Raw genomic sequence first — 27,454 nt, forward strand, 5'->3', positions numbered from 1 at the left:
CTATAATGTCAGGGCAATAATGGACAAAATTACTATAATACCAGGACAATAATTGACGAAATAACTATAATGCCAGGGCAATAATGGACGAAATGACTATAATACCAGGACAATAATGGACGAAATGACTATAATGCCAGGACAATAATGGACAAAATGACTATAATGCCAGGGCAATAATGGACAAAATTACTATAATACCAGGACAATAATTGACGAAATTACTATGATGCAAAGGCAATAATGGACGAATATAACTATAATGCCAGGGCAATAATGAACAAAATGACTATAATGCCAGGGCAATAATTGACGAAATTACTAAAATGCCAGGACAATAATTGACGAAATTACTATAATGCCAGGGCAATAATTGACGAAATGACTAAAATGCCAGGGCAATAATGGACGAAATTACTATAATACCAGGACAATAATGGACGAAATTACTATAATGCCAGGGCAATAATGGACGAAATTACTATAATGCCAGGACAATAATGGACAAAATTACTATAATACCAGGACAATAATGGACAAAATTACTATATACCAGGACAATAATGGACGAAATGACTATAATGCCAGGACAATAATGAACAAAATGACTATAATGCCAGGGCAATAATTGACGAAATTACTAAAATGCCAGGACAATAATTGACGAAATTACTATAATGCCAGGGCAATAATTGACGAAATGACTAAAATGCCAGGGCAATAATGGACGAAATTACTATAATACCAGGACAATAATGGACGAAATTACTATAATGCCAGGACAATAATGGACAAAATTACTATAATACCAGGACAATAATGGACAAAATTACTATATACCAGGACAATAATGGACGAAATGACTATAATGCCAGGACAATAATGGACGAAATGACTAAAATGCCAGGGCAATAATGGACGAAATTACTATAATACCAGGACAATAATGAACGAAATGACTATAATGCCAGGACAATAATGGACGAAATGACTATAATGCCAGGGCAATAATGGACAAAATTACTATAATGCCAGGACAATAATTGACGAAATGACTATGATGCAAAGGCAATAATGGGCGAATATTACTATAATGCCAGGGCAATAATGGACGAACTACTAAAATGCCAGGGCAATAATGGACGAAATGACTATAATGCCAGGACAATAATGGACAAAATGACTATAATACCAGGACAATAATGGACGAAATGACTATAATGCCAGGACAATAATGGACGAAATGACTATAATGCCAGGACAATAATGAACGAAATGACTATAATGCCAGGGCAATAATGGACGAATTACTAAAATGCCAGGACAATAATTGACGAAATTACTATAATGCCAGGGCATTGGATGAATTACTAAAATGCCAGGATAGTAATTGACGAAATTATTAAAATGCCAGGGCAATAATGGACGAAATTACTAAAATACCAGGGCAATAATGGACGAATAACTAAAATGCCAGGATAGTAATTGACGAAATTACTAAAATGCCAGGACAATAATGGACGAAAATACTAAAATACCAGGGCAATAATGGACGAATTACTAAAATGCCAGGATAGTAATTGACGAAATTACTATAATGCCAGTGCAATATTGGATGTATAACTAAAATGCCAGGATAGTAATTGACGAAATTATTAAAATGCCAGGATAGTAATTGACGAAATTATTAAAATACCAGGGCAATAATGGACGAAATTACTATAATACCAGGACAATAATGGACGAAATGACTATAATGCCATGGCAATAATGTACGAAATTACTATAATGCCAGGATAGTAATTGACGAAATTACTAAAATGCCAGGACAATAATGGACGAAATTACTAAAATACCAGGGCAATAATGGACGAATTACTAAAATGCCAGGATAGTAATTGACGAAATTACTATAATGCCAGTGCAATATTGGATGAATTACTAAAATGCCAGGATAGTAATTGACGAAATTATTAAAATGCCAGGACAATAATGGACGAAATTACTAAAATACCAGGGCAATAATGGACGAAATTACTATAATGCCAGGACAATAATTGACGAAATTACTAAAATGCCAGGGCAATAATGGACGAAATTACTATAATGTAAGGCAATAATGGACTTTACTACAATACCAGAACAATAATGAATGAAATTAAACAATTAATCAATTTCAATCATAGTTGAACTGAATAAAAATATTAATCAAATAAATATTGAAAAACGTGTTAAACAAATTTACAAAGAACAGCATACATTTCGGGTTATTTTCCAATAAATCCGCCAATGGGACGAGAAAATATCAATCTTTGATGATATAACAATGATTTTTTTTCGAAATTATGAATAACAAATCTGTTAATGTGTAGCTAGCCCATGTATTGGTTCGCATTGACTGTTTGTCATGACGTGTTTGATTTGTCTTTTGCAAGCTGTCACATATCATCGTTGGTTTATTTGTAGTCTGCTCGTTCGTCCGCATACTACATGTACATTGACAAATACATATCATTATGTATGTATTTATAGTGCAGGAATATTATATTTTCATTTACCATCATGTACCAACATGAAATGCCGTGTGTCCGTATGCATGTCCCTGTTCGCTGATTTGTGTGTAACAGTAAGTACAGTAAAATTATTTTTCACGTATACAGTATTTCATATCGTAAAGCCTAATAATTATACGGTCATATAATCGTCACGTTTTATAATTTTGGTGCATTTTGTCTTATATAATTCAATTAATCCAACCAGTATTTTTTTCTGGGCACACTTGAAATAATAATAACGACTCCGAATGACATGAAATCGAACATGGGTAACCCAGGACTCGTCGTATTACATAGTACGCCCTCTATCAACGATGCGGTAAACAAGACACATTACCCACCAGACAGCTAAATGTCAGTAAAATTTGAATAACATTTGCTTCGTATGACAATGTCATACTAAATATGCAGAATGTTTTCTGATATTAATATGACAATTTATTACTAGTCTGGGGTTTTATTAACTTGTTAAATATTTACAGACATTCCGTCCACATTATAGGTTGAGATGCAATTAACATATGGCGTATTTTGCATTCACGTGTATCGTATAAAGATGACGTCAAAATGGAAAAAGAGCCCAAGGAGTTGGAATGTACGACTGGTTGCCATGGTAATGCCAGTGTGCGTAATAGTATTTATTTTTATGGTGTGCTATTCTAATGTTTCAGGACATTTCCCGGTTTATAAAGTAAGTCGTATATTGTCTTCGTATTTATCATGTACACTTTCAAATGACGGCGCTCTCCATGACAACCGTTAATTACTTGTAGGTTGATTAAGATCAATAAAAAACATGAATAGTAGCTGAATATAACAACTAATGTCCAATATAATCCACTTTCTTTTTCTTTGATTATAACATATGTTCATAACATCTTGTGAAATGTGGTTACAGCAAGAAATTGACACTACTTTTGCGTGACTAGAACATCAATATGCAGTATTTTTTTTATGTTACGGTACTGCCCAAGACCACTAATAAAAAAAATGGTCACAGAATACATGGTCGACACATCACAGATTTTATTGGATTCGATTGCGTATACCTTATAAACAAATCGATTTTTTCGTTCTCATCGACACACCCGTGAATAGTATATTTTTGTTATTTAGTTTTGTGTGAATTAAGTAACGGCGAACACACAACGGCCTTTCATAAATGATTGTACTAGTGAGACATTGCACCAACAATATTAAATGTACCACAGTTTCTCTATAGACTCTATAGAAATGTGACATTTCGACCACGACATGCATAACAAATTCTAGTACCACATGCAAATTTGAGTTTCGTGTTTTTTAGACAATGCCTTGTAATAATTGAGTAAACTTTATTACGATCAAATGTCAGGAAAAGTGTCATCAAACGTTTTCAGCTGTATACTTGTATCTGTCTCCTTCAGGTATTGGAGCCAAAGCTACAACAAACGTATTCCACCAATCACGATGCTTACACAGAACACGGGTCACGTGACACACACTACGTAACAGCTCCAAAGGACACTGTAACGGACGCAACGGATGACGTAACAAACCAAGAATATACGGAAGGAAAGGGGACATTGCATTCAAATTTGACTGTAAACCAAGTTTTGCAATCATCAGTTGATACAAGATCTAATTTAAATGTTGTGACATCGGAACAGATTTCCACGCAGTCAGACCAATTTACAAATAAAGCAGATGAACAAAACGTGATAACGCCAAGCTACACGTCCATTACAGATATACCGACCCAAGACAGTCCCACAAATTATACATTTCCCGCAACAACTGTATCTGTTGACAAATCGCCACATCAAATAACAAATACCACTTATTTACTAATGGTTGCGTTTATTAATCCTAACTCGGGCCCTCAGAACCATTACCGCCGCCTCAGACTGGGTCTTGCTGTCGCCATGTCTCAGAACCGGAGTTATGTCACTTATCCATTCCGTAACCATATCACAGACACGGATCGGGGTCGACTTCGTACATTTAATGAGACCTGGGACATCAACAAATTAAACCAACTCATTCCTGTAATTGAGCACAGTACGCTGTATTCGAAATGTAAAGAAGACATTGCAATATTCAACGACCACCCGTCTCAGAATATAATCACCGGCATGCAGAGGGACATTGGTGTTGCTTTCAGCAGAGACGACGTCGTAGATAAACATTGTACGCCTCGCAATGTATGCGTAGAGGACATGATCAACTCTCGCTGTCTAATTATCGGGGACACGGTAGATTTTGTTGATTGGACCAGCAGTCAGAATTTGTCTCAATGGTTGACACTAATAGATAAGTATCTGATGAAGGCGCCATATATTGTTAACATCGCAGGTGATGCAGTGGCTGCCATTTGCAACCAGGATCCGTTTTTAGTTTTTCATTGGCGCAACCATACAGGAGAAAGGTAAGAACAGTCATGATCCAGTACATGCTATATCTGGCGACTGATGTGGGAATAAAACGCTTGCGGATTCTACGTTCCTTGACACCCAAAGCTAAATGCCATCACATATGTACGTTATTATTTTCTCACCAACAGGGTTTCAACATGGAACACATGTACAGAACATTTTATAGCATGAAGAGAAAAACGATTTGCCATATATGTGAAACTTGCCAGTGAACACCTCATTTAAACAACTTTATTCTTGTCAACAGATGCAAATTCTGGAATCTGCGCGGATCGATCTGCGATCCATATTTTCTGAGTCTTGTTGATTACGCCGACCGAATTGCTCACAATCTTTTAGCGGTGATGTCAGAAAGAAACGCCAAATGTCTATATATAGCGTATCCACCATTTTCAGAGGTAAATTAATCATTCAAATATTGTCATGTTAATTTCTTTTAAATTTGATTCGTGTTGCTATGGATTGTAGACCTAATTACCAATCGAGTATTACATTTCTAAATTCCGGCCATTATGTTGATCATCGATCGACCATGAGGTGGCGCACTTTTCTACACGAAAGCGCCACCACACGACGATCTGCAACTACGACAATGTCTGTAATTTGGTCTTGATTTTTCTAGGAAATTGCGAACATCCTCCGCCCATATATACAGACTTTAGTGACAAGAGATGATCTGTTCGTTCGTGTGCCAACATTGTCCCCATACCACGATGATAACTATGTAATATCACTGATTGAGCAGGAAATCGCAGTTCGTAAGTGATTTTTTCAATTGACAGTTTACTAAATCGAGAGAGCATTGTGTCTATATTTGTATATTCAAAATATAGATATTCCTTCATATAAATGTATGAGGTCCACTACATTATTTATAACATACACAACAGCGGTGTTGTTCTTTCAAATAAAAAAGTCAAACTACATATTTCGTTGCTTTGCGTAGTTTTCGTGTACAACGTGTGTAAAATATATAACATGAACATGAAGGTTAACATGAAATTAGGAAGGAACGATAATGAAAGTACAATATACCAAGACCTTTCTGAAACTATGTGCTTTTTGTAGCGACAATCCATTCCAATCATACATTTAAAACAGATTTGCTGTTTCATTTCTACAGGCGCCGATTGTTTCCTAGGCAACAGAGGTAGTGGATGGTCAATCATGACAAGTTATGCAAGGAGAGCGATTGGTAAAGACACGATGTGGTTACATTCAGCGGTCGACATGCCGAAGCCTGTACATTCAGTGAACAAGAGATGAACCATGCAGCATCTACTGCTACGGGATTACCTATTAGAAAGTTGGGAGGGGGAGATAGTGGAATTTGAAGTAGATAACCTGCACGGACAAAATTCAGTAAAAAAGAAAAGATACAGGAAAAAATATTTATAAAAAAATCCAACGCATATTTGAAAGATGAAAAGCAAAAAAGGATTTAAAACAGCTGCAACGTGAACAAAAGCTCAAAACTAGGTGAAGGAAAAATAATTTATATAGTGGTTCTACCCCCGCAGTTACTAATGATCAATCCCTAACGGCTAGGTCTATATGTTTACTATAATAGTAACAATAATGATAATTTGGCTCACTGACTATCATATGCATTTGAATCGACTAATGAAGCGTTGTGTGATGAATGTAGTTCTGGTTTAGTTTTAGTATCATAGCGACTAATATTTGGCAGAGATTTCTACCCATTACTGGATTTGAAGTTGTTTAATACTAAAATATTCAAATCTTTTTGTATAATTTAAAAAAAAAATATTTAATATGAAAATAAATTGAGTGATGAAGAACTGATTTCCAAACCAGCGAAAAGTCGTTGTCATAAGAAGGTCATTAGACAAGAGCCATTCTTTTCCATTAAAGACGAACTTTCTATATTATTATATTATATTACTGTTAAATGTACCTTCAAACCTCAAAATTATAGAATTGTTCTTTACGAGACTGTATTAAAAAACTTTCGCTTTATGTGATACAATATATATACAATAAATTGTTGACGTTTTTACAACGTGCGCTATACTATATATGTGCGTCTTATGGAGTCGAGACACGTTGTGCATTTACATACAAACGAGCACGTTTTGTATGTTTTATTTGTATTTGACTGCTCTATTATGTAGATATTTAGTAACTTGGAACTGCTTCATTTATTCAAAACGATTTTGAATTAATTTGCATATTTGTGTTGGCATCTCAAAACAGTGCCTTTTCATGAAACCAAATCACTTTTGTTCATTGTCCTAGTCAACAATAAGTCTTCCAACTAATACAGTTTGCAGTACATAAATTTTACTGATCGATGTATTCCACGATTAGCATATGCCAATCCCTGTGAAATTATTATATGTGATTACACATAAAACGCTATGATTAATGGTTCTCTCCGTAGAAGTAGAGATGCAGTGAGCAAAATTTGGCGGCCTAAATTTGGCTGACTTGCAAAATACTGCTCGTCAAATCAGATAAAAAGACTTTGTTGTAAATTGTGAAGGCAAACAACTACTCCTGGAACTGATAAGGGATCAGACTTTCAACCACATGAGATGGGTGGAAGAATCAGCTGCTATTTAATATTTATATATAAAAATTAGCGAGTTCCGTAAATGGTATGGAAGTACATATATCGTTATATTGAAGTCTCTGTTAGTTCTATAGCAACCAAAACTGAATTGAGTCAGCCATCTTCAATCGGAGGGCTAATCTGCACTGGTTCGGAAGGTTGTAAATGATTAGCTAGTTTGAATTTGCATAACAATACTGACAATGAACGTGCATTCAACGCCACAAGTTTTTTTGTTTTTTTAGCCAATCAGAATTCATCTTCCGAGCCAGTGCAGATCAGCCGCAATCGGATATGAAACAAATTACATGATTGGTAATGTAGTTGTAAGTTTGATTTTGATCTGTCAATGTATGTCAGAGATATGGCTCAACAACAGCATTAGCATTCGGCCGTTTTGAATCCGATCTGAAAAACACACATTATGTTTGTGCCAAGATAACAGAAATGACGGAATATCAGAAATGATGCATTATGCATTTCTAATTTTAAAATGGCGACTAGTCGGCCATCTTGAATTGGACAAAAATAGTACATTAAGGTCCCATAATTTCTACTGTATGTGCCATGTTTTCACAAAATTCTTCCATACACAATCAAGACCTAATTCTAGAATGAAAGAAATGCTTGATTTTGGTGAATTTTTAACATTAAACTGGCCTCCATTCGGTCATTTTGAATCTAGCGATCAAACCGAATTAATGCGCATGTGTGTGAAAAGATGTATAATGTATAAAGTTCTATCCATACATGACCAAGATGGCAGAAATGCCTGATTTTGATGATTTTTTTAACAATAAGATGACCGCCATTTAGCCATCTTGAATCACATCATAAAATGAATGGACATTTGAATGTAATGAGCCTCGCGAGGCCTATCTGAGATACAGGTATAATATAATCTATAAGTTCCCCTTTTCAGACTGCATCCGAATGAGACTAAAAATTCTGTGTACAAGTGTACGTCAAATCTGTTCGAAAAGAAAACTTTCTCAAAATTAACGTCAAGGATTCCCTATCGGATTCACCACTTATCTAACCTTGCGCTTTATGATCACATTTTACGTTATACTCTTCCCTTACTTGAAGTCTGCCCAGAGCTTTTCAACTAATCAGAAGCTCTTCCTAGACCTTCTCAACCAGAATGTTGTACTAAGAGCTTCCTAGCCAATTAGAATGTACTGCCTGGTACTTCTCAAACAATCATAATGCTCTGCTGACAGTTTTCAAACCAATCAAACTGCTAAACTCTAAATGTGACACGCGGGTTAGAATGTTTTCATGTCGCTACCAGTGTTGGCAATCTATTACAGATAACGTCATCACACAGGATTCTCTAATGAAAATACTTTTTATTTGGGATTATGACGGTATTTATTTATTAATGTGTTTCCTACGCCTAGGAAATGTCAGGTAATTTTACTTACCGAATTTCGCTCACCACTTACCAACCTCCATTTGAAGCATATGTCCCATCATAGAATACGTTTATAAGGTACAGATTTTCTGCCGTTCACTGTAACGAGCACGCAGATTCATATACATTTATAAACCCAGCTGTTTTACTTGGCCTAAACGAGGCGATGTGTTTGACTAGCAGGCGCCTCCCACTATTCCACCATGGCGAAGCATGATTTATAAAGTACACGGGTTTCCTGACTCGAGTGTCTCGATGAAATCAGACGTTTGACAACATTCTGCATCATGAAATATGATGAATGAGAAATAACGTTAAAGTAGGAACAAATGAAAGACGTACATGTAAAGACTAAATACATCAAATGTAGTAGATATATTTGGTGTCTTACTAGCAGTACTAGTATATCATTACCATGCATTGAGGGAAAAAACGTTTTTTTTTTACGATATATACGAACAAATCTTAATAAATAAATATTTCTTCTGTAACATTTTATGAGGAAGGCCGAGAACTTATTGAACACCCTATATCGGACACAATTGTGATCTTTGTTTTCCCAGGTGGTCCTAAAAAAATGTGCAGGCTGAGTCTGATGCCTGCATAACAATTTTAATCAGTACTGTGCTAGTTTAGAGCTAGCTCATTTCTCGGTGCACAATGTTTGATATGTATTTATCATAATGGCTGATTTTCTTTTGAAATAATTCGTGTATGATTAAACCCATAAGCACGACAATCTGTTGATTGTTTGTTTTGGTTAGGGTTGTACACAGATGAAAATGTGATGTACAAAGAAGCTCTAAGGGCAGAGCCTCTACGGTAGCTTTTGTCTTACAGTTGTCGCTCGTGGCCACGGCTGTAACCGGTCACCACGTTATTTGTGAAAACAACCAGCGCCTAAACTACGTCATACTTTCATCGATAGGATCGTTTTTTAACTGTTACAATGGGCATAATATGTAATAAATAGAATATCAACAGCATTTCTTTTAGTTATGCAATCATGTAATATTAAGTGATTATATATATTCAGACACATAGACAATGACAGTTGCAGTTGTTATTATGACCGGAAAAAAATAAATATACAAGTAGTTATCACAATAATGTTATGAACAATAGTGTTGTGTTCAGGAACTATCACTCGCTTGGCTGATAATACTTTCAAGTAGAGATACCAGATTCGACACAAAGAAATACATTATAGAATTTATTTTTCATTCTGTTCGTCTGTTTTTTTCCAGTTTAAAAAATATGAACTGGTTAGAGCCTTCATCCATTGTCTATTTCTTACACTAGATACCAGCCGATACCCCCCCCCCGCTCATAGGGAGTGCGTACAATTGATTATAGTTCCTGGGCTCCCTGTGATATGATACACGAGTCTCTATGGGAAAAAAAACACGACTAGTCCAATTATGACAACACTCCCGGGTTTTATTTAGATAATAAAACAATAAGACCTAAACTATATTTATAAGTATTATATTGCAGGGCAGATTAATCCACGCTTTACAAATAACCACAAACATATACATTCAAAATAACCATGCCGTAAAATTAACACTAGGATTAACACAAATCTGAATGACATGAACATTACCAAATAACACAAAAATGTAATAAACATGGCGATAATGAAATATTAACATAATCATAACCAAAGAAAATAATACACTTTGTCAAATAATACTTATCATCAATTTTACACAATCATCACACAAATACTCACACATATCATGCACATAACGTATAGCGAAAATGTAATAATAATTTAATAAAAATAACATAATCATATTTTGGCCACCAAGAACAACTAATAAAACATGTCATAACAATTGTACAATAAAAACAACCGCCAGCAACAGAAGTACACATAATGCCGAATAATACAAATATGACGTAACCCATGTATAAACCATGTAAATGGCACAAAAATAACATAAATAATAATACACACTTATCATAGACATAACATAGACATGTTAGAAAAATTGTTAAACGATACACAAATGTCACGGACAACCCATAAATATGTTAGAAGATTTTTAAATTGTTAAAATTGTATTAAATTAATAAAAAACACGCAATCAGACAATTGCCACCAAGAATTACCTAAACATTGCGAAATAAAACAAATATATCACAAAACATGCTGAATGTCAACAACAAAATAACAAAGACGTACACTTTGCAAAATAATACAAATATGTCTCATCAAAACAATAACACAATATAGAAATTCAAAGTAACAAAATGAGAAATAATATCAAACATATCAAAGAATGGTACATTAATAATAATTACACATAGGGAATTGCATAAATATTGTTAAAATGCAAACATTTCACAACAACACATGAATATGACACGAAAATATAAATAAATAAATAAAATCACCGGATACAAATTCATTAACTAATCAGCGGTCATAGTTAAGGCGGTCGAAAAAAAACGAATAACAGCAAGTAACGAAAATAAAATACACACAAATAAACAAAAATAACAATAAATATAATATGAAATTAAATAAAAAAGAAATACAAATATCACCCACTACAATACTAAACAATACAGTAAGTATACTTGGCTTTTATTTGATGACCAGCGGACGGTGATCTCATCTATGTTTCGTAATCGAGCATTTCTGCAAGCAGCGGAGGGATATTGACAAACGTCCATTGACTGCGAAAGTTGTACATTGCCTGGTAGTACAGCGCAGACATATTACGCAATTTGGTTACACACATCAGTACTTTGGCGAGAATATGTTTATTCTTCCAGTCTCTCCGGGTAACTTCTCTACAAAGACACTCAAGTATTTTGCTCTGCAATTCTTCAACTTTTTCTGGATCTTTTAGGCCCGGTCTATCTGAAATGACAATGACACGATGTCGTTAATGGATATACCGTTATGGACGAATATATATCTTTTCAATATGTTCGATAAAACTCCATACTGTGGAGAAAGTCGGATTATGATTTTTTATAAACAAAAAATGTTGCGTTTGCAAGACAAACAACAGTATTCGTTACTAATAGAAGAAAAATCAAAATCACAACTACGCATGTGCAGTGTGTGTTATTGTACGTACCAAAAACAATCAGTGCACATTCGTATTAGAGAACTGCATTGTTTACATTGAACACTCATTCATTGATTACTCATTCATTGAATTCTCAAATGTATACTGCACAAGAACAGCGTTTTCAGGTCACAATAATTTATAGTCCAATGTAATCGACGGACATTAAGCAGTATTAGAAAAAAAATTAACATTTACGTACATCTTCATTACATTATATATAGTAGTATTCTTAACTCCCATGAACACTACGATACTGTTTCCCGCCTAAATTTTTCTATAATTTCGTTATTTGTGTTCGATCAAAAATTTAGTTATATCCAAGTTTGCAAATCAAGTTACCATTGTTAGGGTGTTATTAAAATCAATCAAAACGCAACCCCGAGTTGCAACTTAATTGGGTTTAATTAAATTTCAACCAAATTGACTCTTTTACAGGAATGCAAATTTATTGAGCTTAATTAATTTATCGCTATATATGGTTGCAATTTAATTCAAAATCTTAAATCGCAAATCTCAGTTTAGTGTTGGCCATGGAAAACATACATGTGAGTTTACATGTTTATTTTTATAAAGTTGATTTGGCTTCTTATGGGCCTACTAAAAAGGAAGATTTATTACTCATAATTTTAGTTTGTTATTCTGAAAACTACGGTGGCCCACAGGTGCCACGGCAATGTCTTTCTTGGTGGGCAAAACTTTAAATTCACAGGACAAAACTTATTACTTTAGGACGAAACTACAATTTCTGTAGTCAATACTTTAATATTGCAGTACAACATTTTTAATTAGATGGACAAAACTTATTGTTTAAGGACACAATTATATTTTCAGCAGAGTAAACTTTAAGATTGCAGTACAAAACTTAATATTTCAGGACAAAATTATAATTTTCAGTAGACGGAAGTTTAAGATTGTAGGACACAATTATATTTTTAGTGGACTGAACTTTAAGACCATCATGGGATAACTCTTTTTTTTGATGGTAAAACTTCATGTCATAACATGCGACTTTCCACATTTCAACACTTTACACGACGGAAGTTGAGCATTGTCCCAAGAATCCTTGAACGTCCAGTGTATCGCCATTTTCTTTATCGGCTTACTATAGTAGTATATAGTGGTATTTACTTGAGATCAGTTTCATGGGATCATGGCAAACGCGCAACCACGTGTACAGTTTGAATCAGACGAAGACGAAGATGCTTACCTTGACCAAGATGAGGAAAGTTTAATTAGGTACTTCTTTTTTAGAGGATATAAATATGACGAGATTTTGCAGTTCATGTCCAAGTATTATGATATACATACGAGTCGCAGAACTTTGATAAGGAGACTTTCAGATTATGGACTAAAACGAAGATCGCCGGATTATGATGTCCAAGGTACTAGGGAATACATAAAACGGCTACTAGATGGCCCCGACTGCATTGGTGGAGATCGAACAGTATGGCACACCCTACAATTAGATGGCATAAGAGTACCACGAATAGTCGTACAAGAATTGCTGAGAGAGTTAGATCCCGAAGGCAGTGAGTTAAAAAGAGCGCATCGACTGAAACGACGAGTGTACCTGTGACCGGGTCCAAATTATGTATGGCATGTGGACGGGTATGATAAATTGAAACCATATGGATTCCCCATTCATGGCTGCATCGACGGCTATAGTAGGAAATCATGTGGCTTTATGTCACCCGTTCTAATAATTTGCCCGACAATATAGCATCATATTATTTAGGTGCAGTAAAAGAATATAGTGGTTGTCCGATTGAGCTAAATACTGATTTGGGAACTGAAAATGGGATAATTGCCGCTATACAGTGTTTTTTCAGAGATGATAATGATGCCCATAGGTATGTTCCATCAAAACGCAACCAGCGGATCGAAGGATGGTGGTATTTTTTCGGCGTAACCGTTCAACTTGGTGGATAAATATATTTAAAGATTTGGAAGCCCGGGGTCTGCTAGACATCGGAGATACATTGAATACCGAGTGTTTGTGGTTCTGTTTTGCTTCAGAATGCTGTGACATGACAAAAGCTGTTAATTGGAGAGATACGTTAACAATGTATGAACATTTACTCAGATGTGCAAGTCAAGGGCTCTAAAAACGCTACAAGTGTATATGTGACAATATGTTTCGGAAATTTGTTCGACATGCGATACAATCAATCATCGTTCGTATTTCACATTGTTAGTGTGAATGCAGCTCGGGTTCTCAGTTTCAAACTTCGAGTTATGAGCTAAGTGTGACCACGCCCAGATTCTGACCTCATGGTGACTTCTGTTATAATTCTAAGTCACGGCTGAGTCATAACTCGAAGTCCGTCAAAGCAAGTTTTCGAGTTAATGACTCGAAGTTTAAGAAAGAAAGCGTGTTTGGTCCCACTTTATTTGTCAACAGCTAGATTTCATGTGGCCCGTAACTCAAAGTAATAATTTGGACGCAATTTCTAAAATAGGGGCGTGGTCTTTTTCGAAATGTGTAACTTGACGTTCGTAAGGCGCATAATATATTACTATTGACGCATTGGACACACGACCGTATATACCCATTACCCTTTAATGTTTTAGGACGAAACTAGTTTAAAATACTAGCAGCAGCATTGTGTATTACGGTAAATCCCTATTATCTGTAATGGACGTTGTTTTAAAAGTGGCTATGATTGGCTGAGAATGTATAACTAAGTATAAACTAAAGAAATTCAACCCTGGGAGATAATTGTTTCCAATGGAAAAGGTGCATCAAGCAATGTAAGTTTAGCGATCCATATCAACTTTTAACGTATGCACCATTTTATTTTTTCCGGGGATGATAAAGTCACGTGATTGCACACAGTCAAAGGCGTCTTTTCTTTCAGTAGCGATCACCGCGTTATCGGATGGCTTCGGCTGACTGGCATTTCTCGCTTTTAGTTTAAGTGTTTTCACAGAATCTGAGACGGACGGGTGCCCTCGCTTTTTGTCGAATGAATGTCGGCCATCTTAAAATGAACATCCGCCATCTTAAAATAAATAAATAAATGATTGCGTAATTTCGTTAATAAAAGCTTGTATACATGCATCTCAGTAAGTCTCTGTTATTGTTATCACAATATATGTAACTCTGTACAAGAAGTAAAATGACGTTTATTACAGATAATGGGGCTTTAACATATCATCTGACTTAAGCATACCAGCAACACATCAGAGAGAGTAATGCATTATTCCACACAGAACGATTCAGTATATCCTTGTCCCCAATTGATGAATAAGATGACGATAATTATGTGAATTCTGTAGATTAAGAATGTTTGATTAAAGCGACGCTCTGCCCTATGATTCCACCATGAAATCATGGGATACTAGTGTTTATGTTGTTTGAACAAATGTAATGTTTCTCATTGTTCATGTAATCTACAAAATACAACTGTATAATTAATCCATAAACCCAGGCTTCAAGCATAATTTTTATAGGGGATTTTATATGGCAACATTTTACTTTTCTTGTTACAATACTACGACACCCACATCAGAAAAAGTATTTATGATGAGGATATATGAACATGTGTTTCAAATAACCAAACTCAGAGTGCATAATAATAATAATAATAATAATAATAAAATTTTATTGCATCCTTAGAAATTACAATATTTCTTTTGGTAAAAAGCAATAAATATATCCATACACAATACAATTACAATACAATATAAATAGATACGTTAAAGTTTTCTGTACTCCATGGCTTTAAGTAGATAGGTCCCCATACATTTAATTGCCTTGGAGTCCTTGTTGCTCATCAAAAATATAAAATTACTCAATTTATCTCCTGCATTAGTTAATGTAATTTCTGTGAGCAATTCATGTCTAATATATTTGTACCGATCACATTCTAAATATGAAATTGGCACTACCATTAGACATGTACATGTACTTGGTCAGTGGATATTTTATCATTAAAACAGAACATAGTACTAACAGAAACTGAAAAAATGATCCATATAAAGTAACCTGGGTACTAAAGAAATCACCTAAATGATTGAAAGCGTTCATAATCTAAGTTTCTATCACAATCTCTTGTTGCCCATCACCATGACTGTAACAACTAAAACTAACCCCATGATTCTTTCAGCGAACTTGCATTTACAATCAAAGAAAGCTTAGAAAGAACTTCTGTGTGCTGAGAGTATTGGAGACACATTAAAAATTAATTAAAAGTTACTTGAACTTGAGATATTGATGGAAATGCTTATGCAAATAAGGTAACTAATATGAACAGTTTTAAGAGTAAAACTAATAAGGTCTGTGGAATGTAAAAGTAATAAGATCTGTGTAATGTAATATCTATGTACTAAGTTTCATTAAAATGTGATTAGAACCAATAAAATAATTAATTATTATACCAATTAGAGAATTAATATGAACAGATTTTAACCCAAAATTAATCAGACTGTCTATTGTCCTAGAGCATTTATGCACCAAATTTTATTCAAATCTGATGATCAGAACTTGAGATACCAGTGTTAATTAATTATGTTAATCAGGTGATTAAGAAGCATAAATATTTACCACAAACTAATACCAGTATGGTGTATAGTTCTAGGTTCATTGAAATGTGATGAGTACTCTTTAAAGTGTCATTAAAATCCAATGAGTGGTTCTTCAGACATCAGTGTAACAGCCATGGAACAGCAAAAACTAACTAATTATGCAAATTAGGTAATTAATAGGCACAATTATTTATCCCAAAATTAATTAGGTCTCTGCATAGTCCTAGAATATCTATGTCGCAAGTCTCATTGAAATGTGATGATTAGTACTTGAGACATCAGGTGAAAAGCTGAAAATTAACTAATTATGCTAATAAGGTGATTAATATGCACAGATATTTACCCAAAAACTAATTAGATCTCTGCACAGTCCTCAATTAACTATGTACCAGGTTTCATTGAAATGTGATCATTACTACTTAAAATCTCAAAAGCTGAAAATTAATTAACTATGCAAATTAGGTAATTAATATGCACTGATATAATCCTAAAAACTCAGGTCATATGACATCTATGTACCAAGTTTTATTGAAATGTTATGATTAATTATGATTAGTAAAACAGAAAATTGGTTAATCATTACGCAAATTAGGTAATTATTATAAACTGATTTTTACCCAAAACTAATCAAATCTGCACATTAGTTCAGAGCATCCATGTGCCAAGTTTCATCAAAATCCAATGAGTGGTTCTTCAAATATCAGTGGAACAGTCATAGAACAGCTAAAAATTAGCTAATTATCATGCAAATTAGGTAATTGATATTCATGAATTTGTACCCAAAACTGATCAAATCTGTGCACCCACCCAAAAGCTAGCTAGCTAGCTAGCTAACTATCTTTCTATCTATCTATCTTTCTTTCTTTCTTTCTTTCTTTCAAATACTCAACCATAAGTGTTATGGACGACTGGCAAACGAAGTATGCTGGCACACATATCACCCTTGACATCTCACCATTTGTTTCTTTTTCATGAAGAAACATTACTTCCAGTTTGGTTCCAATTGCAAATTCACGACATCCCGTGCTGAACATCAAAATTTGTGAAAATGTCAGATCGGATGTGCCTTCATCAATGTCCTGCAGAAAGTCAGTCCGGTAAGCGAGTACATTGCCTTCTTGATTATATTTGTTGGATCCGACTTCACTTCTAGTCACAACAACCATATTTTCAAACATTTCAGCAGTGAGTGAAGCAACATCCTCACAGAAAGCTGACCTAAAAGTGCATGGATATTGCTGCATTGTCGTTAAAACTCCAAGAGTACTAAGGCCGTACTTGAACTGATCAAATGCTGCTCTTGTTCTTCCATACAGATACCATTTAAGAGTAGCCGATAAAACCTTTTCTATGTCATCTTCAGTATGCACCACCTTCAAAGTACCAGCCAACTCAAGCAAGTTCTCCAAATTTCCAGACACTACATCATTTGCCTCACTCAAACTTGCATTCTTCAACTTGAGCAGCTCGTCTCTAGCAGTGCAGTTTTCAGGAAGGTCGTCAATGGTTGGTTTCACTAAGTCTGGCCCATGCACTAATGCATCAAAAAAATGATTAGCAAAGAATTGAGGAGCAATGCCCCATGAACCAGACACAAAGCAATCATTTGACCAGCTATATAATACTCGTTGTCATCCACACAACTACTGATACAGGTTAGACACTTGTTTTTAGTACCACCATCAAATATTTGAGAACCTTGTATATGAGACAGGGATAAGGCTAACATTTCTCTCATTGGGCCTCCTGCATCCACAGCTTCTTCTGAGTACCCTGCATCATCGGTAAACTTGACAGAAATCTTTTGTTTTGGATTAAATGATTTTCTTCTCAATCCTCTTTTCACACATTCATACAGTTTGCTTCTAGATATGTTGAACTTAGATATACCATCATCAGCATTAATTTGACTTGCCAGATTGCCCAGTATATCATCTAGAGGCACTTCTTCATTTAATATGGGAGATGATTCCAGATCCACCTCGTCATCAGAATACCACTCTTTAACTTTATCATCAAACAGCAGAGATGCATACGTATCATACTCCATTTCATCAATATTGGCTGATTCTGACTTTTTTGACTTGTAGAAGGCTGTGTATTAAAAACATCATTAGAAACATCATCTGCAGACATGTTGCTGTCTACTTTCTTTTTCTTTTTTGGAAGCATGCAGGTTACACCTGTACCACGTTTATCTACAGAATTTGAAGCCGATGGCTGGGGGTTTTATTTGTGCTTAGTTGATCTACACATAGTATTTCATCTTCTTCTTCATAGTCAGTATTCAAACCAAGTGAGAGATTATAATCTTCTTCTGTACACAGGTAAAGACAAATTCGTTTGTACGGTTTGCCTAGTTCTTCTTGGTATCGACATAGGCTAAATGACTCATCACTTCGCTCACTTCCTGGTACAAACATTGCTTGGTTACCATCTTGAAATAAAAGTAAATACCTCTGACCTTCCTTAATGAAATCTTTGCTGAAAGCCTTCCATTTTTTCAATGCCTTATTTAGAATTGACCAATAAGTAGCATTTTTCTCAATCTTCAAAGGTAGACGTTTTCCCCACTGTGATTTTAAATGAAGTACATTGTCATCAAACATCATGATGCCGATGTTTATTGTAACGCCATCATCCTCAGCACTACTGGGACTACCAGGTTTCTTTTTATTGGTGACAGGTAATTTTCTAAATGCTGTTGCTGTTTTCTGACGTCTATTCCTCAAATGATTTTACTTTTCCAAATTTCGCTCTTTCTGCCTTTTCCGGAGCATCTACAACAAAGTATCAAATCATTGTAAATTACGCAGTCCCAAATATATAGGTGTGAACTAACTAACAGGAGTGCATCAAATATATAACAAAAGAAAGTCATGTGATCTGTTCTCTAGTGTACTACTGAATTTAATGTAAATACGATTACTGAAAAACCTAATTAACCCTCATTAACATGCACGCAGAAAAATTAAGCATTAAACCACAAGGTATACCACAAGATTTTGCACACAAGCATGACATATACAACTTGCGATAGCAATTAAATGTAATTAAATTAATTAGTGATTTACTGGAAACCCCCCCCATCTACTCCAGTAATCTGTGTATACATATTAAGAGCTTAATTATATCTTTGAAAAAAGGGGGCTAGCTGTGGTTCATAGCCCGACTTTTTCCTGGTCTCTAACGGCCCTGGCCAAACGGCCATGGTTTGGGGGGGGGGGCTGTACGCCACGGCTCCAAACACGAGTGTCTCCGACCATGGCCCCTTGTTGAGAGGCCGTGCTCCGACAGAGTGGGAATGTTGCAATGGATATCAAGTTCCGAGATCACGTTTTAGCTACTTGTCTACATATATCACACCTACTTATCCATTTTTGGACATCGAAGGTGATGTATTACTGCTTCCATCATTCCGATAATTCTAGCGGCGAGCGTCCGGTTGACAGCACTGGCAGTGGCCTGACGCCCGGGACTTGAATTTCAGTCAGAAAGTTCATTAACTAACTTAACAGTATATAATGTGAGATTCTTACCTGCTGACATATTCAATAGCGTACCCTGGGCGTACTTGGTCGGTGGGAATACTACATTTACAGCAGCGCGGGGTTAGCAGACAACCATTTGGTACAATGGCGGAAATGGTCGCGAGGAGTTCTGGATAGAATGACAACTTCCGTCCTGAGAATTAAATGTTTTGTCCTGCGAAATAAATGTTTTGTCCCGTGGAATACAAGTACGACCACATCATATATATGTTATGTTCCATGGCATATATTTCAGCGCAGAATTAGATATTGCATTTCCACATTATTGTAGGTAGTTTCTCTTGTTATTTTGATATCCAAACAAATATATTTTTTTAAATCGTGAAATATTACGTTTTGTCCCACCGATTAAATGGTTTGTCCCACAATCTTGAAGTACAGTCTGCTAAAAATATATAACTATGTCCTGAAATATTACGTTTTATCTCGCCAATTAAATGGTTTGTCCCACAATCTTAAAGTACGGCCTCTAAAAATATATAACTGAGTCCTGAAATATTATGTTTTGTCCCACAATCTTGAAGTACAGTCCAGTAAAATTATAATTGTGTCCCGGAATATTAAAGTTTTGTCCATCTAATTAAAAATGTTGTACTGCAATGTTAAAGTATTGACTACAGAAATTGTAATTTCGTCCTAAAATAATAAGTTTTGTCCCACGAATTTAAAGTTTTGCCTCCCAAAAATAACCTTGCCGTGGCACCTGTGGGCCACCGTAGAAAACAGACAAACGGAGTAAAACGTATCGAATCGTATCCTCGGGGGCGGAGCTACGTCACAAGACGTTCCACGTTGCTACGACGCGCACCACTGTACATGCATTTCTATGGGCTCTGTGCGTGCTGCTGTGGAACGCCGGTCGAGCAGGTGAAAATTGAAGAAAACAACACAAACTCAACTTTGAAGTAATCCCCCGAACAGCCAAATTTATATATGTTACACACGTAGGGCTAATCTTGTTACACTGTTCAGAGGAGTCTCAACACTCATCCCAAAGTACCGTTTTCTGCGAGTTTTGGGCCTTTGTTTTCACCGCCACAGGTTGCCAGGCGGTGAAAATGCCCGGATGTCCGCTCCCCGAGGATAGTTATTTTGAATAGTCACTCAGAACAACGATTACCGAATATTATCTACTGTATATCAAACGTATTTATAGTTTAACTACATATGGAGTACAGCCGAGAACAGCATAGCGCTTCCGTTCCGTTTCTGAAGACGCGCGCGTGCGTTACGCAAATTGTCAATACCATGTGTTTACCGCCATGTCTTCCCGGGTAACATCTCTTTTCTAATTTTACGCACTTCATGAATTAATTACTGTTCAAGCATGAACATTCACAGTTGACAGCACGTAGTTCAGAATCCATGGCGTGGATACTTAATCAGTAGCACAAAAGAAACAAACAAAACAGTAATCAATTGAAGCTTAAAGAACGGCATTTCATAACAGACTTACCAGGACTAAAAAGAACAGCAGCTGACATGAGAGCAATTTCCATGTCAATCAATTTCAATTTTTCGATATCTAGACTAAATGCGATGGACTCTGACCACAGCTTGTTCATCTCGGCTACCCTAAATAGAGAAGTACAGTCCATGTATGTGCGGCGTCTGGTTCTCAATAGCCAGATTTCGAAAAATCCATTTTTCAAAAGTACCATTTGATCTTCCTGTATAACAAGACAGATGAGAACCTAGTTATATAATGTTTCAGCAGTGTTCAATCGAGTATGTTCAAAGAATGTATCAAGGGTTTATGAGATAAGAATAAGCAACTACTAGTATGCGATGGAGATTCTAATTTATCGTTCCGCGTCCTGTTCGATATGGGACTCCAAGCGACGTATACAACGCGTGTAAAATACGTTGTTTATTTACATGAAATTCGAACACGACAACCACCACGCTTTAAAATCGCAAGACAACGACGCAACATTTTTAGAATTAGAAACATAAGTGAGCAAATCTGTGAAAGAACTGTGTCACTGTTTAGCTTGTGTCCCCGCCCATTCGCAAAGCGTGTATTTTTCAATACGACGCGTATGTTTGTAACTCAGGGCAGGGTTCTGTTATTGAGTTGGGCAGATTTATGTTTGTAACTCTGGGCAGGATTCTGTTATTGAGTTAGGCAGAGTTATGTTTGTAACTCTGGGCAGGATTCTGTTATTGAGTTAGGCAGACTTATGTTTGTAACTCTGGGCAGGATTCTGTTATTGAGTTAGGCAGACTTATGTTTGTAACTCTGGGCAGGGTTCTGTTATTGAGTTGGGCAGATTTATGTTGGCAACTCTGGGCAGGGTTCTGTTATTGAGTTAGGCAGATTTATGTTTGTAACTCTGGGCAGGGTTCTGTTATTGATTTAGGCAGATTTATGTTTATAACTCTGGGCAGGGTTCTGTTATCGAGTTAGGCAAATTTATGTTTGTAACTCTGGGCAGGGTTCTGTTATTGATTTAGGCAGATTTATGTTTGTAACTCTGGGTAGGGTTCTGTTATTGAGTTAGGCAGGTAATTCTGAGCAAGATTCTTTTGATTGAGTTAGGCTGAGTTACGTGGGCAGGGTTCCATTGCTGAGTGAGACATGATTAATGTTAGTAACTTTGGCGGGGTTCTGCTGATTAATTAGCTTTATGCAGGGTTGGTGCGTTGAGAAGCTTCCGCTGGTGATTTAGACAGAGTCCTGCTGTTGACGCGGCTAGAGAGGTGTTTTATGGTGACAATCCTCAAAGTTATACGTGTTCTTCAAACTGAATTGTCGTATGTCATTGTTGTAGTGAATGGGGAGCGCTGGAATACATACATTAAACGGCGATGGTCGTCAAGTCGCGTTCTGTTCGATATGGGACTCACAGTGACGTACACAACGCGTGGAAAATACATATTGAGAGTTGCGCCCCTTACCTGTGACAAGTCCTTGAACCCTTGCAAAGACTTGGCAAATTGTACAACATTATGTACACTGGGGGACAATACATCAGTCAGAAAACACGATGTAGTGAAAATATCCAGTAACTCATCAAATTCATTGTCATTATTCAAAAGGGAAGTTATAGCCAAAGATGAGGCATTGTCATGGAAACACGCTTCACCGGGTAAGTCCCATTCATGCGTTGATTGCTGCGAGTGATATTAATAAAGTATATGATGAGTTGCGACATAACATTCAAAGGTTAACCATTCATAAAATGCTTTCGGTCAGCTCTATCATCCAAATTATCATCACATTTGATAGAATTATACCTTGAAGCGGCCCAAAGTGTGGGTGTCATTTCATTATCCTCCGTAACCCCGGGATATCAGCATTCGGAAATGTAACATTGTGATTATTTTTTTAACTCTAGATTATAAAACTAGTCTACACTGTTCCCCGATTCTTGCCCTGTGTTTGATTGTTATTTCTACCGATGACTTATAATCTAATATATTACACAAGCAATACGGATAGCTGACAAAATTGAGTATTTGTCATAGTGACCGAACACTTTATGTGCCAAACATGCAGGCCATACATTGCTGAAACAACTACAAATTGCCCTTCCTATATAACTAGATGATTTTTGGGATATAATAAGACTTTCCCGCCATCATAGGACTATTGTATGTTACAGTGGATGCCGAAATAAATGAAACAGTGCAATGCAGTGCTTTCAGAACGTAGTTATAAAATATGTAAACGGCTTTTTTGAAAACACTGTATCCCTTGAAGACTCTTAGCGGTTTTTTGTTGTGTTCAAAAATAGAACGCTCCTATATTCCATTTTAGTAATATTTTACGTTATTTTTCGCCCACAAAGTCAACCGTTGATGGTCACCCTCTACTAAGCCAATCAGAACAAGGCTACTAAACAGTAGTAATTTGAATATGGACGACAACAATATTCAGTCATATTTACAACCATAATTTGAATTTTGATTCTCAACATAACACATCACGTGTCACGTGAGTAAAAACGAAAAATTAAAACAAACCGTTTTTATTATTTAAAAAAACGAATATTGCTAAGTTTGTTACAAATAAATATTTATCGCAATAATTGTATTAAACACAATAGGAGAAAGCATCCGGCGAAACTAGTAAACGTTCAGCAACAAATAAAATAACGCATGTTATAACTTACCTGGTACATGTCTGTGTTGTAAGACTCATCGTCAAGGCAAGTCAAATGATGCGCCACCATCACATTAGTAATAATGTTATATAAAACAATATTCTTATCCATGGCGAGTTTTTCATCTGCTGTACAGTTCTTATCACTAAATCTCTCGGCATCCGCTTGATTCTTGATTTTCTGCCGCTTCGAGTACCGACCAACTCTGACAGCTGCGAGATGCATAAACGTAAATGATGTGATCCGCTAAACATAGTCAATGAATGGCATAGTCCCAGTATGAATCACAATTTTGAAAAATATATATATCATATAATTTTATCCAATGAAAGGTAATAGTTTTCTGCACCATTTGCATGCAGTTGAATTAGTAAATCTGCGAATGAATTAAATTGTATTGTGATCAGTTATCCTGTTTAGACTGATATTAGGCTAGTTCCTCTGATGATGTTTCTCTGATGCACATTTTATTTTATTTCAGTTTATTTCCCCACAAATTTGCATATTTGTTGTTTAAATATCAAATTAAATATCAAGCGTGAACATGTTCCAGACAGAATGTCAGCTAACGGTATCATATTTTCATATTGATAACGCTAAAGGTCGATGATCGTAACATTGGTTGTATAGATATGACGGTGTTGAATTGACTCAAATATCGGTCAAAATACTCTTCAGTTTGATGTCTCCAAAATAAGTAGGCGTATTTGGAAATAACCATGTGTGTGGTAATCGACGACCGGAAGTTGCACAATTTCTCAAAAGAGTGTGGAAATTCTGAAATTAAGATAGAAGCCTACTCATGATTTAAAATACCTAGATTTTATACATTTTCCAATAAATTGTACTTTTGAGCAATGTAAGAATATTGACTTAACAAAAGTTTAGGGTAACCAGCTTAAAGGGCGGCAGTCGTCGCGCCGCGTCCTGTTCGATATGGGACTCATAGCGACGTATACAACGCGTGTAAAATACATTGTTTATTTACATGAAATTCGAACACGCGCTGAGCGACGACCACCGCGCTTTAATTTCCGAGAAAATGATGGTTGTACTTGTGCCGATAGTGGTCATTTTGGCAGTATTATAGTGCTTTTACCGGCAGTTTCTATGGCAGAGATGGGGTACTTTTTGCCGTTTTCAATTATTTCAAAAATCCGGGTTTTAAAATGTGGCAAACAATTTTTTTTAACTATTCTGCTCTATGGCGTTGTTCTAAAAATAGCGATTTAAAAAAATATTAGTTTCTCAAAATACGTCTCCGCCACAAAAAAAAAAAAAAAAAAAAGAATGGTGTCATGAGACAATAGCTTCACGATTTAACACAATAAACCAATGATCATTTTCTTGCGGTTTATGAATGACATTTTCAAAAATTAGGAGTAAGTTTCTAGCTTAACAAGCGTGGTTTTCACACGTGACAGTGAGAGCGCGCATTGCATTGTAGGAAAATCTATGTTAATCATTACAAATCTGTAACTATACTGTCAAAGTCGGGACTTCTTTTTTGTTTTACAAAAAAACATAGTTAATTGTCAATTTAGCCTTTTTAACGTTATCGCGAAAACTAGCGTGACGGCGAAAGGACTTCTTTTGCGGTCAGATTAGTTTTCGCGGTCACGTTAAAAAAGAATAAAAGAACAATTAATTATTTCTTTTTGTAAAACAAAAAAGAGATCCCGACTTTGCCAGTCTAATCTGTAACAAACGCGGTGCGACCAGTACAATTTAAATTGAGTAGGCGTTTAACTTACAATGAATGGACATCCCCGAAGTTTCGGTTGGACCTTTGTATTTGACATTCACCTCCTTTCAGGCACTTTGCAAACACTTTTTTCTGTGCGATGCATCGACGGAAAAAACCCTGAAAGATAAACTTGACTTAGATGTGTAGGTGTGATGGGCGTAACGTTCACACACAAATGTGCAACACCTACATGCGCATGCGTGTATATATCGTTCATATCTCAAGTACGGCCGAAGACACAGGAATCAACTTGCGTGTCAACATGTGTGTTCGGTTCTCAACATATGAAGTACACATGGCAAACAAATAACATCTGTAAAAATGTTGTAATTGCTTAAGAAATATAAAATATTAAAAACAGATATCCTTCCCAGACTTTTCCACGTATTTATCTCATGTAGCATGTAGCTTAACATACCAAAATGTGACCGTCTTCCAAGGACAAACAAAGCCCCCTAAATCAGTGCGTGTCAATTATTAACAAATCTGACTTGATTAGCATTTTTCAGGTAATTATCATCTCATCACAGCATCCACGATCTCGATCTCTGGGGAGGAGAGGAACCCGTTACTAGCTTATTCGTACCTTACATCCTTCGCATGACACCACTCCATAATGAATGCCCGACGAGAAATCACCACATATACGACAGCATGGCTGGCATGGAGACTTCTTATCATCACTTATGAAAGTTGACTGTCGTGTGTTGCATTCTGGGTAAACAAACAAGATATCAAACACATCAGCGGCACCCCAAAATATATTGAATAGTCTAATTTCCAAAGCGCGGTATTCAAGTTGGCCAATGTACGATTTTTTTTTACAGTTTGGGCAAAATAACAGCTTGATCAATTACAAAGCGTCTACTTAAAGGGTGGTGGTCGCCGCGCAGCGCGTGTTCGAATTTCGTGTAAACAATGTATTTTACATGCGTTGTATACGTCGCTAAGAGTCCCATATCGAGCAGAACGCGGCACGACGACTGCCCCCCTTTAAAGGCTATAGCCCCTTTGCAATTTATATTCGTAATGTTAGACGAGTGATTGGAGGAAGGGGTAGAACAAGGGAAGTGCATTACATTTAGCATATATCTTACCTTTGGTTACGTAATGGAGACTGTATTTTGGCGTTCTGAGACAATTTCCGTCGTCTCGTTGCATACGGCTTACATATCGCCCGGACGAAATGCAGATCTCGCTGTTACTTACGATGCTGTCCTGTTGTGAACACCCATCTTGAAAGTCATAGTTAAACATGTTCGTGTCAATTTTCTAATGGTCTCGTTTATTCAATATGAATGTCTTCGGCTCGTCATGTATCTTGTATCTGTACACAGAAATAACCAGTGTAGTTAAAATGCTCTACGGCACATGTGATAGCAATATTTTAGGCGAGTTAGAAAACATTTGCCAGTGATCGATTCAATAACTAATGTATAAACCACGTGGTGGTGTTTTCCTCCAAAT

The 27,454-nt window shown here is 36.0% G+C and overlaps 2 protein-coding genes and 1 pseudogene across 2 annotated transcripts; 1 reads left to right on the forward strand and 2 right to left on the reverse strand.

Annotated features, from left to right (window-relative positions):
• Positions 1 to 2,461: 2,461 nt before the first annotated feature.
• LOC102801701 (uncharacterized) lies at positions 2,462 to 7,008 on the forward strand. The gene is made up of 6 exons (XM_006824977.3): positions 2,462 to 2,626; positions 3,058 to 3,246; positions 3,962 to 4,962; positions 5,217 to 5,367; positions 5,592 to 5,727; positions 6,093 to 7,008. The coding sequence occupies exons 1-6, from the start codon at positions 2,573 to 2,575 to the stop codon at positions 6,233 to 6,235; spliced, it is 1,674 nt and encodes a 557-aa protein (XP_006825040.2). The 5' UTR covers positions 2,462 to 2,572; the 3' UTR covers positions 6,236 to 7,008.
• A 4,580-nt stretch (positions 7,009 to 11,588) lies between these two features.
• LOC146733641 (nuclear hormone receptor E75-like) lies at positions 11,589 to 27,244 on the reverse strand (annotated as a pseudogene).
• On the reverse strand, positions 18,730 to 19,334 carry LOC146733642 (uncharacterized). The gene has a single exon (XM_085491453.1). The coding sequence runs from the start codon at positions 19,190 to 19,192 to the stop codon at positions 18,779 to 18,781; it is 414 nt and encodes a 137-aa protein (XP_085347579.1). The 5' UTR covers positions 19,193 to 19,334; the 3' UTR covers positions 18,730 to 18,778.
• Positions 27,245 to 27,454: the final 210 nt, after the last annotated feature.

This window comes from Saccoglossus kowalevskii, chromosome 16 (genome assembly GCF_978046115.1).
Source record: "Saccoglossus kowalevskii chromosome 16, keSacKowa6.1, whole genome shotgun sequence".
Classification (NCBI taxonomy): domain Eukaryota; kingdom Metazoa; phylum Hemichordata; class Enteropneusta; family Harrimaniidae; genus Saccoglossus; species Saccoglossus kowalevskii.